The sequence below is a fragment of the Symphalangus syndactylus genome, chromosome 20, assembly GCF_028878055.3.
Source record: "Symphalangus syndactylus isolate Jambi chromosome 20, NHGRI_mSymSyn1-v2.1_pri, whole genome shotgun sequence".
Taxonomy (NCBI): Eukaryota; Metazoa; Chordata; class Mammalia; order Primates; family Hylobatidae; genus Symphalangus; species Symphalangus syndactylus.
The window spans coordinates 28,704,183-28,720,872 of NC_072442.2; the positions used below are offsets into that span (position 1 = coordinate 28,704,183).

The 16,690-nt window shown below is 44.9% G+C and overlaps 1 protein-coding gene and 1 long non-coding RNA gene across 3 annotated transcripts in view; one reads left to right on the forward strand and one right to left on the reverse strand.

The window, feature by feature from the left end:
• The window catches only part of PHF12 (PHD finger protein 12), a 46,638-nt gene that overhangs the window by 19,723 nt on the left and 10,225 nt on the right, over window positions 1–16,690 (forward strand). For both annotated transcript variants that reach the window (XM_055256778.2, XM_063628667.1), the window contains 5 exons: window positions 5,453–5,525; window positions 8,202–8,595; window positions 10,726–10,846; window positions 12,927–13,059; window positions 14,755–14,919. In XM_055256778.2, the coding sequence (XP_055112753.1) occupies window positions 5,453–5,525; window positions 8,202–8,595; window positions 10,726–10,846; window positions 12,927–13,059; window positions 14,755–14,919 (886 nt within the window). The remainder of the gene's footprint in view (window positions 1–5,452; window positions 5,526–8,201; window positions 8,596–10,725; window positions 10,847–12,926; window positions 13,060–14,754; window positions 14,920–16,690) is intronic.
• On the reverse strand, window positions 2,531–6,241 carry LOC129469796 (uncharacterized). The gene is made up of 2 exons (XR_008653098.2): window positions 5,788–6,241; window positions 2,531–2,784 (listed from the first exon to the last, which is right to left on the reverse strand). It is a non-coding gene; the product is annotated as an uncharacterized lncRNA (long non-coding RNA).

Consider the following 16,690-nt stretch of genomic DNA (forward strand, 5'->3'; position numbering starts at 1 on the left):
TTACCCCAATGACAGTGTCTTTCCTGGAACCGTTTCATGAATCCCTTTCCTCTAAAAAATTTGCATTGAGCCAGGCATGGTGGCCTCACACGTGTAATCCCAGCACTTTGGAAGGCAGAGGCAAGCGGACTATTTGAGCCCAGGAGTTTAAGACCCAGCCTTCGGCAACATAGTGAAACCCTATTCTCTACAAAAAATACCAAACTTAGCCCAGCATAGTGGTATGCGCCTGTGGTCCCAGCTACTCAGGAGGCTGAGGTGGGAGGACTGCTTGAGCTTAGGGGGTCAGGGCTTCTGTGAGCCAAGATTGCCCCACTGCACTCCAGCGTGGGCGACAGAGTGAGACCCTGCCTCAAAAAAAAGATAGAAGTTTGAATTGAAAAGCTGCCTTCTAAATAGCTGGAAAGGAATTAATTGCTTGAAGCAGAGAGGAAACATGGTCATGAGAAAGCTTTATGATGGGTGATTCTTGTGTTCCAGCTATGCCTATGATGATCATTTTCTAAGACCTTTCTTTCCTATCCATCTAATCTTAGATATTACTGCCTTCTCCCAAGATACCATCTTTTCAAATTTGTTATTTCAAGATGCATGTTCTGTCCCTAAGAAAGCAGCAAATCTTGGCCAGGCACAGTGGCTCACACCTGTAATCCCAGTACTTTGGGAGGCCGAGGTAGGCAGATTACTTGAGGTCAGGAGTTCGAGACCAGCCTGGCCAACATGGTGAAACCCCATCTCTAAAAAAAAAAAAAAAATTAGCTGGACATGGTGTCGGGCACCTGTAATCCCAGCTACTCGGGAGGCTGAGGCAGGAGAATCGCTTGAACCCAGGAGGCAGAGGTTGCAGTGAGCCGAGATCACGCCACTGAACTCCAGCATGGGTGATACAGTGAGACTACATCTCAAAACAAATTTTAAAAAAGCAAATCTTAAGAAGTGATGGCCTCAGCCAGGTGCAGTGGCTCACACCTGTAATCTCAGTACTTTGGGAGGCCAAGGTGGGTGGATCACTTGAGGTTAGGAGGTCAAGACCAGTCTGGCCAATATGGTGAAACCCCATCTCTACTAAAAATATAAAAATTAGCCAAGGGTGATGGCGGGCAACCTGTAATCCCAGCTACTCGGGAGGCTGAGGCAAGGGAATCGCTTGAACCCCGGAGGCAGAGGTTGCAGTGAGCCAAGATCGTGCCACTGCACTGCAGCCTGGGCAACTGAGCAAGACTCCATCTCAAAAAAAAAAAAAGGAATGATGGCCTCAGTCTTTTAAATGTTTTATCTTCATCTGGGAGACAATGCTTGGGTTTCCCTGGACTACTCCCTAAATTCATAGCCCCTATCCATACTTTAGGGCAGGCTTAACAGAAGGAGCCTATGGTCATTATCTAGAATTCTGAGAAATGTGTGGTTTTCTTTGTTTGATTTTTGTTGTTGTTATTTTTGAGACAGGGTCTCACTCTGCTGCCCAAACTGGAGTGCAGTGGCATGATCACGGCTCTACCTCCCAGGCTCAGGTGATCCTCCCACCTCAGCCCCACAAGTAGCTGGGGCTATAGGCTCATGCCACCTCACTTGGCTAATTTTTTGTATTTTTAGTAGAGGTGGGGTTTCACAATATCGCCCAGGCTGGTCTTGAACTCCTGGACTCAAGCAATCCACCCACCTCGGCCTCACAAAGTGCTGGTATTACAGGCATGAACTACTGCACCCGGCCAGAAGTGTGTTCTCTTAAACTTGGTAACTCTAAAAGTGATCCTTTAGAAACCAGCAAGATGCTACTTCTGAGAGCCTCTTAATACAAGTTTTAAGCATTTTACCCTGTGTTAAAATAAACGAGATTAAAAATCAAATTGTTTAAAGAAGATTAAAATGAGTAGAGGTGGGATGGTTTAATAAGTACAGGCTTGCCAGTATGGACTTGGACTCCTGTTCCGTCTCATTGTGTAGTAACTTAGAAAACATAAGTAATTTCATGTGTGATTTAACCTACAAAACAGTTGCCTGCCCCGTTGCATTACCTTGCCTCATAGCTTTGAAGGATTACACTCACTTCCTAGAAGCCCATTCCTTAGTGTTCCCCAGTTCTTTAAAGCTTTATTGAGTACCTGCGACATGCCAGGCATTGTACAGGGTGTGGAGGTACAAAGGCAAATGAGGCATACAGAAGGGGATTCAGACACGTAATGGTTTGAATACAGTGTGGTGCAGAAGTGCTCTGGGGAACCAGAGACTTTCAGAGAAAGCTTCCTGGAAAGAATACCTGACTTGAGTCTCAAAAGATAAAGAGTTTACCAGGTGAAGTAGTTAGGGAAGAGTGGCATAGTTGTGGGTAGCAGCCCTGGAGTGAGCAGAGACACAGATGAGAAACAGTATGGTCTGTGTAGGGAGCTGGCCAACTGATTGAGCTGGAGAAAGAAGAGGGTTCTGGCCACAGGGATCTTATCTTCTCTACTTTAAATGTTTTAAATGTTTGATGTAGGATATCTTGGTACAAAGCCAGGGGGCAGATGAACAGAAATGATGAGAAACAGAATCAGAAGTGACACCCTTCAGGGTTAATTTTGATAGGACAGCTACTGAAGCATAGCAGAGTCTGTAGGCCTTTGAAAATTACTTGATGCATTTCAGTAGTTTAGATGTGGCCTTTTGCAGAATTACATTGGCGAGAATGAGCGGAGGCTTACAGGTGACATTCACCTGTGGTCCTCTAGGGCTTGGAGATCTGTTCCAGCAGGCCATTGTTTTTCCAGTTTCCTGATTCCTGGTAAGCATCCTCCTGAGATTTCACTAAGGAAACAGGGAGGAATGGAAGTAATGAGCTGTGAAGCCTTGGTGGGTATCTGACATGTATGCTTAGGGCTCTGGGGAAACAGGGAGCTAAGAAAATTTGCCAAGTGAAGTGCTATTTTATGTGGAATTGGTAAAACAGCATAGCTTTAAGCTCTGAGATACTCAAGTTTGGCTGGGCGCGGTGGCTCACGCCTGTAATCCCAGCACTTTGGGAGGCTGAAGTTGGCGTATCACCTGAGGTCAGGAGTTCAAGACCAGTCTGACCAACATGGAGAAACCCCGTCTCTACTAAAAATACTAAAAAAAATTTGCCAGGCATGGTGGCGCATGCCTGTAATCCTAGCTACTCGGGAGGCTGAGGCAGGAGAATTGCTTGAACTTGGGAGGCGGAGGTTGCGGTGAGCCGAGATCGCACCATTGCACTCCAGCCTGGGCAACGAGAGCAAAACACCTCTCAAAAAAAAATACTCAATTTTTTTTTTTTTTTTTTTTTTTTTTACCATTTCCCCCATTATTTGAAGAAAAATTTCCTGCATACCATTCCAAGTAGGTGACTTAGCCAAGAACTCAAAGGTAGGAATTTCTTAAGTATAAATGTGGTTTGTTTTGTTTTTTGTTTTTTTGTTTTTGAGACGGATTCTCACTCTGTCACCCAGGCTGGAGTGCAGTGGCACTATCTCGGCTCACTGCAACCTCCACTTCCCAGGTTCAAGCGATTCTCCTGCCTCAGCCTCCTGCGTAGCTGAGACTACAGGCGCCCGCCACCACACCTGGCTAATTTTTGTATTATTAGTAGAGACAGGGTTTAACCATGTTGGCCAGGCTGTTCTCAAACTCCTGACCTCATGTTCTGCCTGCCTCGGCCTCCCAAAGTACTGAGATTACAGGTGTGAGCCACCATGCCTGGCCTGTTTTTTGTGTGTGTGTGTTTGTTTGTTTGTTTGTTTTGAGATGGAGTTTCGTCGCACAGGCTGGAGTGCAATGACATAATCTCTGCTCACTGCAACTTCTGCCTCCCAAGTTCAAAGGAATCTCCTGCCTCAGCCTCCCAAGTAGCTGGGATTACAGGTGCCCACCACCACGCCCAGCTAATTTTTGTATTTGTAATAGAGATGGGGTTTCCCCACGTTAGCCAGGCTGGTCTTGAACTTCCAATCTCAGGTGATCCGCTGTGTGCACAACCTCTATATTATAAAAATACAAGGAGGGAAGAGATCCAATCATTGTCCTAGTCCCTCTAATAAAATAAATAAGAGAACTGCCGAAATGGGCAAAGCATGAGAAGTGCCAAAAGAGAACTAACCCATGCAGCAAGAGGTCCAAGGTACAGGAGTAATATGAACTCATGGAAAAGCTGTTTGGTTATCTATTGTTGCATAACAAACTACGCCAAAACTCGGTGGCCTGGTACAGAAACTCGTTATTATCTCTCACAGTTCTGAGGATTGCCTGGGCTCTGCTGGGTGGTTTTTCTGTTTAACATGATGTTGGCTGGGACTGCAATCATTTGGAGGCTTCACTGAACTGGTATGTCCAAGATGACTCACTCACATAGCAGTAGTTGCTGCTGCGTGTTGGCTTGGAGTTCAGCTGAAGCTGGTTTTTTGTTTTTTTGTTTTCTCAAGATGGAGTTTCGCTCTGTTGCCCAGGCTAGAGTGTAGTGGTGTGATCTTGGTTCACTGCAACCTCCACCTCCCAAGTTCAAGCAATTCTTCTGCCTCAGCCTCCCAAATAGCTGGGATTACAGGCATGTGCCACCATACTTGGCTAATTTTTATATTTTTAGTAGAGATGGGGTTTTGCCATGTTGGCCAGGCTGGTCTTGAACCCCTGACCTCAAGTGATCCACCAGCCTCGGCCTCCCAAAGTGCTGGGATTCCAGGTGTGAGCCACCGTGCCCAGCCCAAAACTATTGATTGGAATACCTTGTCTCCTCCATGTCCTCTCTCACAGCATGACAACAGGGCTCTGAGATGGAACTTTCCAAGCATACTTTTTAAAAAATAGAATCTGCAGATCTCTTAAGGCCCAGCTTTGGAAGTTGCAACATTGTCACCTCTGCTGCATTCTGTGGTCAAAGCAAGTCATAAGCACAATTCAAAAGGAGAGAAAGGGACTACCTGTGGATGGGAGGCAGAGCAAATAATTTGCAGCTGTCTTTTAATCCATCACAGCTGATTGAGGCAGGTATGAAAGGATGAATAGAGTTTTGACAGGCATAGCTTTCTAAAGGAAGGGTATTCTAGAGGAAGAAATAGGAAGTCTTCCATTTGAATAGTGGGAAGAGCACTTGAAGGGGTCTGGGAAGATGGAATGGGACCATGTGACAGGGCTTTGAATAGCAGTTAGAAAAGCTTGGCTCTACACTAACAGGCTTTAAGAAAACAGTGTGGAGGACCTCTCAGTTATTTTATTATACCTTTCCCTACAAACCCAGTGTTAATAGCTCTGGATTTGGCTTCTCTCTCTAAGGTGTGGGAAGGGATGCTCACTCCTTAGGTTATTATGAGTGATGCTGACTTAGGCATTTTGAAGGAGGAGACAACCCTAGCAGTCCTGCAGGACTGGCCACAATAGGAGTTTAGGAACATGCAAACCTAGCTAGGCTTTTCCTACTGCCTCAAAGGGCTGGTTATTTAGTCTTGCCCTTGTCTGTTCCCCACAGTAACCCTCCACTGAGTGAAGAAATGTTGCCTCCTGGAGAGTGGATGTGTCACCGATGCACTGTTCGCCGAAAGGTAATAATGCTGCTTTCTGAAGACTGTCCAGAAAGCCTGATCCAGAGCACTGATACGCTAGAGCTAAGATGGCCTAGCCCTGAAGGCATTCTTGTCCCTTCTTCTTGTCTCTTCCAGCCCTGGAATCACCCCACTCTTCCCATGGTGACTGTTTGGAATCCAGTAGGGCCTAAAAATCCAAACATGGGCTGCTGAAATGGGCAGAAGAGGTGTGTTAACTTACTGAGCCATGTTTAGTCACTAGTGACAGGAGTAGTCTTACCTTCTTGTTGTCCTCCTAATAAGTGGCCTTATCCATGGCTGAAAAACGAAGGCTGCTTCTCTAGCTTGATGGAAAATGGAGTTTTCTCTCACCCTAGGGCAAATAAGTCACTGGTATCCAGAGACTTGGCATACTGATGGAGAGGATTTTGAACCCATTTGTACCCCAAGTTGCCTAATCTTTCTTTAGCTTCCTTTCCTTCAGCTTTGATAATTCAGTACTGGCTTCAAGAACATGGTTTATTATTTTCTACTTTGAGAACTCTTGTGGGTAACAAGAGCTAAATTCTCCCTTATTAAAAAAGGAAGTAGGTGTGCTTGCACCCAAATTATGATTGACCCAACCCTCAAATTACAGGCTATGGATTAGAATTTGTCTGTGCATTGTAATCCACCCCGCTGTGCTCCCCACACTAATTATACACCAAGCAACTTTCCTATGTTGTGACCTCACCTCTATTTGCCTGGTCCCCGAACATGATGTCACAATGAATGATGACTTCCTTGGTTGCAGAAACAGGATGAGATGATTCAGATTGTGGTTTATGTGTGTAACAGTTTCAGCCTTTAAGAAAGAAAGTAAACAAGCAGACATTATTTTTCGAATATGTGCATAAGGGTTCATATTTAAAAGCAAGCCAAAGCCAAGTCAACCACCTAACCACAGCTGTAGTTAAATTTCTCCATAAACCAGGCTGTCTTCCAGCCTCTGCACCTTCCAAGATCCTTTCCTGTGCATCCCTAATTAGGTTAGAGCAGGGCCTGTTAGAGGCACCTGCCAGCTAGGAGCCCTCTCAAACTTGCCGTTCAAAAAAGCTGGACCTGAAAAGGTTTAGGGGAGCTGAAGGAAAAGAGGTAAAGACGATGGAGAAAAGGAAATATTATGTTAGTGCCCATCTATGCCAGGTGTTTTAATTATGTTATCCCATTATCTATCCATCCAGCCATAGATGGATACCGAATGCTGGCGGTAGGTTTCCATTTTAGAAAGGAAGAAACGGAGGCTTTCTTCCTTTCTAAAGGAAGAAACTTTCCCAAGGACTCAAAGGAATTGACAGAACCAATATTTGAACCAAATTCTCTCATTCCAAACCTCTGTTACCTCTTCATCAGTTTTCTAGAAGGAGAGCTACTTGTTGGGGATTACAGTATGCCATTTTCTAACATGGCACTTCTCCTGAGATGCCTCTCTTACCTTTCACATGGACCTCTTTGCCTACCAGTGCCAAGTCTGCCTTTTCCGCCATCACCAGCACTACCCTTTGGCCTCTTGTATGTACACTGAAGTGGATTGAAATAATATATCCTCTGGCCTTCATCAGCTCCTGACATTCAGGCCCTATCATGATTCGTAGTGGAAGCACTAGGTCCTACTCCAACTCCAAATTATCCCTTTCATATATATGACTCTTTTTATCTCCCTCCACCATATCCCTGAGAAGAGGAGGAGAAAGATTTTTCTCATTTTACAGATGAAGAAATTACTGCCCACCAGCCTGAGTCACCACAAGGTCAGAGGGGATCAGTGGCAGAAATAGGACAAGATCACAGGTCTCCTACCTGGAGATCAGTGTTAAACCTTCATTTGACCACTCCATTTGGAGTCCTGGAGGAAAGTATACTATCAGATATCCAGTCCTACTGAGTACACTTAATCTTTTTCCATTTCCCCACTTTCTAAGAAGTGTCACTTATTTTGAGCAAAGTTTTTAAAACCATTCAGGAGGTCAGGAGGCTCTATAGTGATCTCAATGATTTTTTTTTTTTTTTTTTTCTGAGATAGATCTTGCTCTGTCGCCCAAGCTGGAGTGCAATGGCGCAATCTCAGTTCACTGCCATCTCTGCCTCCCAGGTTCAAGCGATTCTCCTGCCTCAGCCTCCCCAGTAGCTAGGATTACAGGCGCGTGCCACCACACCCAGCTGATTTTTTGTTTTTAGTAGAGACAGGGTTTCACCATGTTGGCCAGGCTGGTCTCAAACTCCTGACCTCAGGTGATCTGCCTGCCTCGGCCTCCCAAAGTGCTGGGATTACAGACGTGAGCCACTGTGCCTGCCCCGTTGATTTTTACTATTAGTCTCACTAAATTTATTCTCACCGTGTTACCTTTTTAGCCCTATACTTCATAGATGTTGTATGTCATATGATGAGTTAATGTTAATGATATATATTTTGTATAGTTATTCCTAACTTACCACGCTTTTTGGTGATTCTCTGATGCAACAGTTTTGTCAGCTTTAGTTCAGTTATAGTTGTGTCAACTTTAACATACCAGTGTTCCAAGTGACCATGTAGATGAGTCTGTGATATGTGAAAGCCTTTTACAGTTTTGGTTAGTGGTCTACCAGGACTTTGTAGCACACATCTCTTTGTTTCATGGTACTTTTCATGATGGGCCCACCTGTTCATTTGCACAGAAACGAGAGCAGAAAAAGGAGCTGGGTCATGTCAATGGACTGGTGGACAAATCTGGCAAACGGACTACATCCCCCAGCAGTGACACTGACTTGTTGGACAGATCGGCCAGCAAAACTGAACTAAAGGCCATTGCCCATGCCCGGATCCTGGAAAGGAGAGCCAGCAGGCCTGGCACGCCCACATCCAGCGCCAGCACAGAGACCCCCACCTCTGAGCAGAATGATGTCGACGAAGATATCATTGACGTGGATGAGGAACCAGTAGCAGCGGAGCCAGACTATGTGCAGCCCCAGCTGAGGCGGCCCTTTGAGCTGCTGATTGCTGCCGCCATGGAGCGGAACCCCACCCAATTTCAGTTGCCCAATGAACTGACTTGTACCACTGCACTACCAGGTCAGCCAAACCATCATCATATCCCTCCCCAACCCCAGTTTCCCCAAAGGACCAGCACAAGAGCAGTGCTGCTTGTGGAGTCACTGTTCATGTAGCTACTGTCTTGGGTTCCTGTTCCTGGTTCTGCTTAGAGAGATCTTTGAAGGTCTTAGCCATTACGGAGCTTACTCAGTTTTCCATTTTCTCAGTTTCTGAACTTCTTTCCTACCGTTCCCCCAGAATTATCTTTTTCCTTTTTTTTTTTTTTTTTGTGAGTCTCACTTTGTCACTCAGGCTAGAGTGCAGTGGCACGATCTCGGCTCACTGCAACCTCCGCCTCCCAGGTTCAAGCAATTGTCATGCTTCAGCCTTCCAAGTAGCTGGGACTACAGGCGCATGCTACCATGCCCGGCTAATTTTTGTATTTTTAGTAGAGACAGGATTTCACCATGTTGGTCAGGCTGGTCTTGAACTCCTGACCTCAGGTGATCTGCCCACCTCGGCCTCCCAAAGTGCTAAGATTACAGGTGTGAGTCACCACGCCCGGCCCCAGAATTATCTTTTTTAAAAAAAAAAATATTATACATTCACATGGTTCAAAAATCAAAAAATATTAAGGGCTACAATGAAAATTTCCCTCCCACCCGTCTGCCATTTGCCTACTTTCCACCTTCCTGCTCTTCACAGGTAACCACTGGTTGATTCTTGTTTATTCTTCTCCAATTTCTTTGTGCATGTAAAAGTAAATACAGATATATGCTGATTAATTTCCCCTTAAGTAACATGCTAGTTAAACCATTCTACACGTTGCTTTTTTTTTTCTCACTTTAAAATATGTTCTAGAAGTCTTTTCATATTAATATAGGATTTTTTTTTTTTTTTTTTTTTTTTTTTTTTGAGACAGAGTCTTGCTCTGTCACCCAGGCTGCACTGCACTGTGGTGCAGTGCTGTGACCACAGCTCAAGCAGTCCTCCCACCTCAGCCTCCCGAGTAGGAGTAGCTGGGTCCACAGGTGCACACACCACCACACCCAGCTAATTTTTATATTTTTTATAAAGACAGGGTCTCACTATGTTGCCAGGGCTGGTCTCGAACTGTGCTCACACGATCCTCCCACCTCAGAGGATCCCAAAGTGCTGTGATTATAGGCATGAGCCACTGCACCTGGCCTTCTCGCTTTTTTTAATGGTTACCTAGTAGTTCATTGTACAGATACGTCATAATTTATTTAACCAATTTTCTATTAATGGACATTTAGGTTCCAAATCTTTTGTTACTACTGGTAGTGCTTCAGTGAATAACCTTGTAAATACATCATTGTATACATGTATAGATGTGTGACTGTGTCTATAGGACAATAAAATTGCTGAGTCAGAACTATGCATTTATAGTTTTGATAGATATTGCCAAATTGTCCTCTATTCTTTTTTCTTTTTTTTTAAGTCCTGGCTTCCTGATACCGTAAAGCTTCTAGGTCTTACTTTTTCTTCCCAAAGAAAGTGAAATTGGTAGGCTTAAGAAGAATGCATATAGAATCAAAGCTTCTCTGATTTTTATGAAAATGTGGGCCAGGTGTGGTGGCTCACACCTGTAATCCTAGTACTTTGAGAGATCAAGGCAGGAGGATTGCTTAAGGCCAGGAATTGGAGACCAGTCTTGGCAACATAATAAGACCCCATCTCTCAAAAAATAAAAATAAATAAGTTAGCTGAGTTTGGTGGCCCACACCTATAGTCCTGTCTAATATGGAGGCTGAGGCAGGAAGGTTGCTTGAGCCCAGTAGTTCAAGGCTGCAGGCCAACTCCACAGAATAGTCCTTGTTGACTATGTGACTTGGACATTTACATTTCTTAGGTTGCCTGTATCTAACCTAGCATTTCTGACCATTTTATGTTTGCAAAACAGTTAGATGTGTTTCTGCCATGGAACAGGTGACTTCTGGTTCTGACTTGTGTATTAGTCCCTTTTTTGTCTTCCCTTCTCATTCTTTTTTCTAACTTAAAATCAACCCCAGGGGCCTCAGAGAGCAATTCATGCCTAGGCCATGACACATGCTTAAGATCTGTTTTTGTCACTTAATGTTGTTTCCATATTGCAGGCTAGAAACTCTGAAGCTAGGGATAGCTCAGCACCATCATTTTCTTTTCTAGGTTCTAGCAAGAGGAGAAGAAAGGAGGAAACCACAGGGAAAAATGTTAAGAAGACACAGCATGAATTAGATCACAATGGTCTCGTTCCCTTACCCGTCAAAGTCTGCTTCACGTGTAACAGGTATTTTCTTTCATACTAAGGGGCTGTTTCTCATATTTAGCAAATGATACTTTTTCTCTCTTCACCTCTTCCAGACCATGTATGTTAAATGTGAACAGCCCATATTCTGATAGTATGAGTACACGGAGACTAACTGACTAATGGGCTGACGAGAGCCTTGAATGTGTATGTGTTAACAAATTTTCTGAAGAATCACAGTACAGGAGTACTGTGAACTGTGTTGAACCCGAGCACAGTGGCTTATGCCTGTAATCCCAGCAATTTGGGAGGCCGAGGCAGGCTGATCACAAGGTCAGGATATCGAGACCATCCTGGCTAACATGGTGAAACCCCGTCTCAACTAAAAACTAAAAAAAAAAAAAAAATTAGCCAGGCGAGGTGGCAGGCGTCTGTAGTCCCAGCTACTCTGGAGGCTGAGGCAGGAGAATGGCGGGAACCTGGGAGGCAGAGATTACAGTGAGCCAAGATCACGCCACTGCACTCCAGCCTGGGCGACAGAGCAAGACTCCGTCTCAAAAAAATAAACAAAAATAAATAAAACGAAAACAATGGCCCGGTGCGGTGGCTCACGCCTGTAATCCCAGCACTTTGGGAGGCCAAGGCGGGCAGATCATGAGGTCAGGAGATCAAGACCATCCTGGTCAACATGGTGAAACTCCGTCTCTACTAAAAATACAAGTATTAGCTGGACGTGGTGACACGTGCCTGTAGTCCCAGCTACTCCAGGAGGCCGAGGCAGGAAAATCACTTGAACCCAGGAGGCGGAGGTTGCAGTGAGCCGAGGTCGCGCCACTGCACTCTAGCCTGGTGACAGAGCAAGACTCCATCTCAAAAAAATTGTGTTTACACACTAGAACGAGAGGAGTTGGACTTAAACTAAACATTAACTTGAATCACTAAAGATAAGTTTAAAAGTAGATAAGGATCTATGATAGTGTGTATTGGACTGGATGACTTCCAAAAGCCCCTAGGGCTGCCCCAGTTGTAGTCTCTGGGACAAGGTTTCCTTCAAATAGGATCTCTTTGACAGAAACCAGCTGCTTCAGTTACTGAAGCTGGACTTGTTGTCTTGGGTGTGTTAGAAGGACTGTATTATGGTCAGAGCAGGGTAGCAAGAGAAAGTAACTATCAAAAAGAAATGTTTCACAGCAAAAGGTATAAGGAAATGGAACTAGATAGTAGAGTGGCAGAACTCTGAGCCAGGACAAACTGTGGCTCCAGTGCATCTCGGGGACCCCAGGAGTATTGTAGTTACAAATCGTAGTTGTCATTTGCTTAGTCCTCCCTTGAACCCTGCTTACATGAATACATTACAAAATCATCTTTCCAGCACACCTCTGATTGTCAGTTCTGCTGAGTGCGTCATGCAGAAGAGAAATATTTTCTTGCTATAGTTAAGACTCCAGAAAGGTTGCTAGTGATTTTTTTTTAATGAAGTAGCCTCTCTCTTTTAAGAAGTAGGAAGATCAGATCAGAGTTCACTGTTTTCCCCCAGTGAGTACTGAGCATTGATCATCCCTGCTCTGCCACTTAAGCTGTACTCCAAATAAACATTCACTTTTCCACAAGACATGTTCTTCTTAGAAGAGAGAATAATGGAGAACCTAATGGGAGCCCCCAAATCCATCCATCTTTTTTTTTTTTTTTTGAGATAGAGTCTCTGTCACCCAGGCTGGAGTGCAGTGGCACCATCTTGGCTCACTGCAACCTCCGGCCTCCTGGGTTCAAGCGATTCTCCTGCCTCAGCCTCCCGAGTAGCTGGGATTACAGGCGCCCACCACCACGCCCGGCTAATTTTTTGTATTTTTAGTAGAGACAGGGTTTCACCATGTTGGTCAGGCTAGTCTCAATCTCCTGACCTCAGGCTATCCGCCCACCTCAGCCTCCCAAAGTGCAGGGATTACAGGCATGAGCTATCGCACCAGCCCCATCCATCTTTCTAATCATAAATGTAACTGAATCACTGGAGGAAGATATGGGAGAATGTTAGGATCAAGGAGGAGAGGCTGTTCCACAAGTCAAAGTTAGTTTGAATTTTCCTTTTCTTGCCATAGAAATGGCCTACATCTCTTTTTTGCAGGAGTTGCCGCGTGGCTCCTCTCATCCAGTGTGACTATTGCCCTCTCCTGTTTCACATGGATTGCCTCGAGCCGCCGCTCACTGCCATGCCCCTGGGCAGATGGATGTGTCCGAATCACATCGAACATGTGGTGGTAAGCGCTGCAGTGTCCATTCAGACCTCAACAGGCATAGCTGGAGTGTGGACTGATTAGTAGAAAGCATATTAAGGTCAGCTTGGTGCCAAGTTCACCACATTGTCATAGGTACTGGTTGCCGTAGGCCACCCTACTCAATTCTGATCATTTTGACATATTTCAGCTATGCTTTTTCTCACAATGTTTTGTTTCAGCTGCCCACACAGACTTAACTCACTAGTGCTTGGTTGTTTGTAAGTGACTTCTCCTACAAGGAATTAAGCAGTTGATGTTACAGCTCTAAAAGAGGAGTATATTAGATCCAACCTTAAGGAAATAAAACGTTGGCTGTCTGGGGTACATGCGTCCCAGGCACCAAATGAAGTTCAGTAAATAAGCTGTTGAATGAATAATAGTGTGAAGGTCCTATTGCTTTCTCTTCCAGGAGTCTTGGGTTTATTTTCCAGACTGAGGCTAGAAAAGAGCTGTCACTTGCTATCTCCAAAAGAAGTTTAGGACATCTCTTTATAGGCAGTTAGAGCAGTCACTCACAAGATTGAATGGGAGAGGATTTGAGGAGGAGGAGCTCCCTCATAAGAGCAGCCTTCCAAATTAAAAAGGCTACTGCTTAAGACATTGTCAAATGATGATAACCATGGAATGACCATTGGCCTTCATGGCAGTGTGCTGCTGACCTTGCACTGAGAGGAACCTCCGTTAAAGACTTGCACACATGGAAGAGAAGAGTTACTTTGTGTTCTTTTGACTCATGCCACTCAAAGATTTTTCTAGGAGTAAAATCTAGTCTTGTTTTGCTTCCTTGTTTCTCTCCTAGTCTTGTTTTGCTTCCTGATGAACCAGAAAAAAAATGACCATAAGCAGTTTACCCAAATGTGAAACTTAAAGAACAGCTTTCTAGCATTTGAGAAATTATTAGTTGGTTAAATTTTTGTTAGCCACTTAAAGGTTTTTCCTGATTTATGAATTAGGAAGCTGCCACAGCAGGTCCTTTCTTTTGAATTAAAATGTAGGAGCCCAGGTGTAGAATAGGAAAAGTGGCATAATTTCTGTATGCCTTCTGTATATTATTGCAGAAACTCTTCTTTCTTTTCTCCTTTTGGCCTCTAAGAGCAATACAAGGTTTTCCCTTCCGGTAGAGGAAGACTGATACCAAGATGGGTTAACTTATGCTCCTTGGTACCATGGAGTAGGAATAGAGCAGAGCACACAGATTTCTGGTTCTGACCCAGTTGTCAGCCAAGCTCCTATGTAGGACACAGTCCTGCTTTTCCTATGAGAGAGAGGCCCTTCCCGGGAAGGGAGTCTGGGTCTCTTAAGAGTTGAAACATACATCTTCTCTGAAACCTATGCTGCTATTAGAGGGCCCTGACAGAGGCTTCTCTGAGCTGGAACAGAAGACTGTCAGAGGCTGAATTTGGAAGGGTACGTCTTGGCTCATTTCTCCTGCCTTCCTTAAGGCTCTCTAGGGAGCAGGAACATATTGGCTCTCTTCCACTGGACTGGGCAGGGCTGAGTAGGAAGTCTCATCCGTGTTCCCTTGCTCTCTGACAAAGAGTGCCGACATCCTGGTCCGTAATTGAGGGAACCCATGTGGCTGAGGGCTTCTAGTTTTTAAACACAGGGAATGGGGTTAACTGGGGCAGGAGGTGCCTTTTGAGGCTCACCACAAGGCTGTGTCTGCTTTGTCCCTAGCTGAACCAGAAGAATATGACACTGAGCAATCGGTGCCAGGTGTTTGATCGTTTCCAGGACACCGTTTCGCAGCATGTCGTCAAAGTGGACTTCCTGAACCGAATCCACAAGAAGCACCCCCCTAACCGGCGTGTGCTCCAGTCGGTCAAAAGAAGAAGCTTGAAGGTGAGTCACAATCAGGTGCAGGCAAGATGGTGGTCTGCCTGCCATCATGGGTTAGACAGAGGATCACTGTCCCAATTTTACAGGCAGGAAAACTGAAGCCCCAGAAATAGGTTTGTGGTGTCTAGTGAGTAATGAGTGTGACCTTCATTTACTTGGGGATGATGGTCAGGATTATGAGGGCCAAACCTCAAGTTAGCCTTCGAAGTCTACCAGTCTCTAGTTTTCCAAAGGATAAGCACTCTTCAGCCCATCCCACCAAAACCCAAATGTGCTCTGTTGTTACTGCCACCCTCACCTAACACTCATTCTATCTGTTCCTGTTAGATGGCCTCTGTCCAAGAGGCAAGGTAAAGGTGGGGATGATTAAGCAGAAAGAGCCATGTGGAAGGTGAAGGGCTAATGCCAGCTCAGGAACTTAAGTGGAAAATATCTAAAGGAAACTTGAATCTATTTTTCCAGGCTGCTGTTAATATATCACCAATGCTCCAAATTGTAGCATAGCTATAATAATACCTAATATTTATATGCTCTTGACATTGGCCAAAGTGTGTTTACAGAGATCGACAGAAAAATTTCCCTCCTTGAAAAGCATTTGGTGGTAGTGAGGATGTTTTTAAACCATTCAGTCCCGTCATTCAGTTAACTTAGAGGGTCCAACACTATATACCCATATATAAACTTGTTTTTCTCTTTTGAAACGATCCCACAGTCTTATGTGCTAACAGAAACCAGCACTTCTCAAGTATGGCCACTTGGTGGCAGCCACATTTTAAAATCAATCACACTGGCCAGGCGCAGTGGCTCACGCCTGTAATCCCAGCACTTCGGGAGACTGAGGCAGGTGGATCACCAGAGATCAGGAGTTCGAGACCAGCCTGACCAACATGGTGAAACCCCGTCTCTGCTAAAAATATAAAACATTAGCCTGGCATTGTGGCAGGCATCTGTAATACCAGCTACTCGGGAGGCTGAGGCAGGAGAATCATTAGAACCTGGGAGGTGGAGGTTGCAGTGAGCTGAGATCGCGCCATTGCGCTCCAGCCTGGACAACAAGAGTGAAACTCTGTCTCAAAAAAAAAAATGTCAGTCACACCACTGCCATCACCTCCAGTGGGTATCAGCACTAGCAAGATGCTAACTGTTGAAAATTGTATAACAGGCCAGGCACGGTGGCTCACACCTGTAATCCCAACACTTTGGGAGGCCGAGGCGGGCGGATCACCTGAGGTCAGGAGTTTGGGACTGGCCTGGCCAACATGGCGAAACCCCATCTCTACTAAAAATACAAAAATTAGCCGGGCGTGGTGGCAAGCACCTGTAATCCCAGCTTTGGGAGGCTGAGGCGGGAGAATTGCTTGAACCTGGAAGGCGGTGGTTGCAATGAGCCGAGATCATGCCACTGCACTCCAGCCTGGGCAATAGAGCAAGACTCCGCCTCAAAAAAAAAAAAAGAAAAGAAAAAGAAAATTGTATAACAAACTTAACTGGGCAAATATTTATACATCAGTGGAGACACAGGTTTTCCAAAACTAGATTCAAATATTTTGGGGATGGATATTAAAGGTAGTATGCCTCATCTCAGTGAAACAGTTCTAAAAGTAATCCAGACTGTGTAATTCACTGTGTAGATTTGTCAGAGAGCATGCTGAAGTGAACGGGCCAGGAGACCTTGATAAAAATCCTGTCGTTGTATGGTGTGGTGCCCCTCCCCCCCTTTTTAAGTATTTCTCTAGTGAGGGAACTCAAAGGGCATGAGTTACCTGCAAAGTAT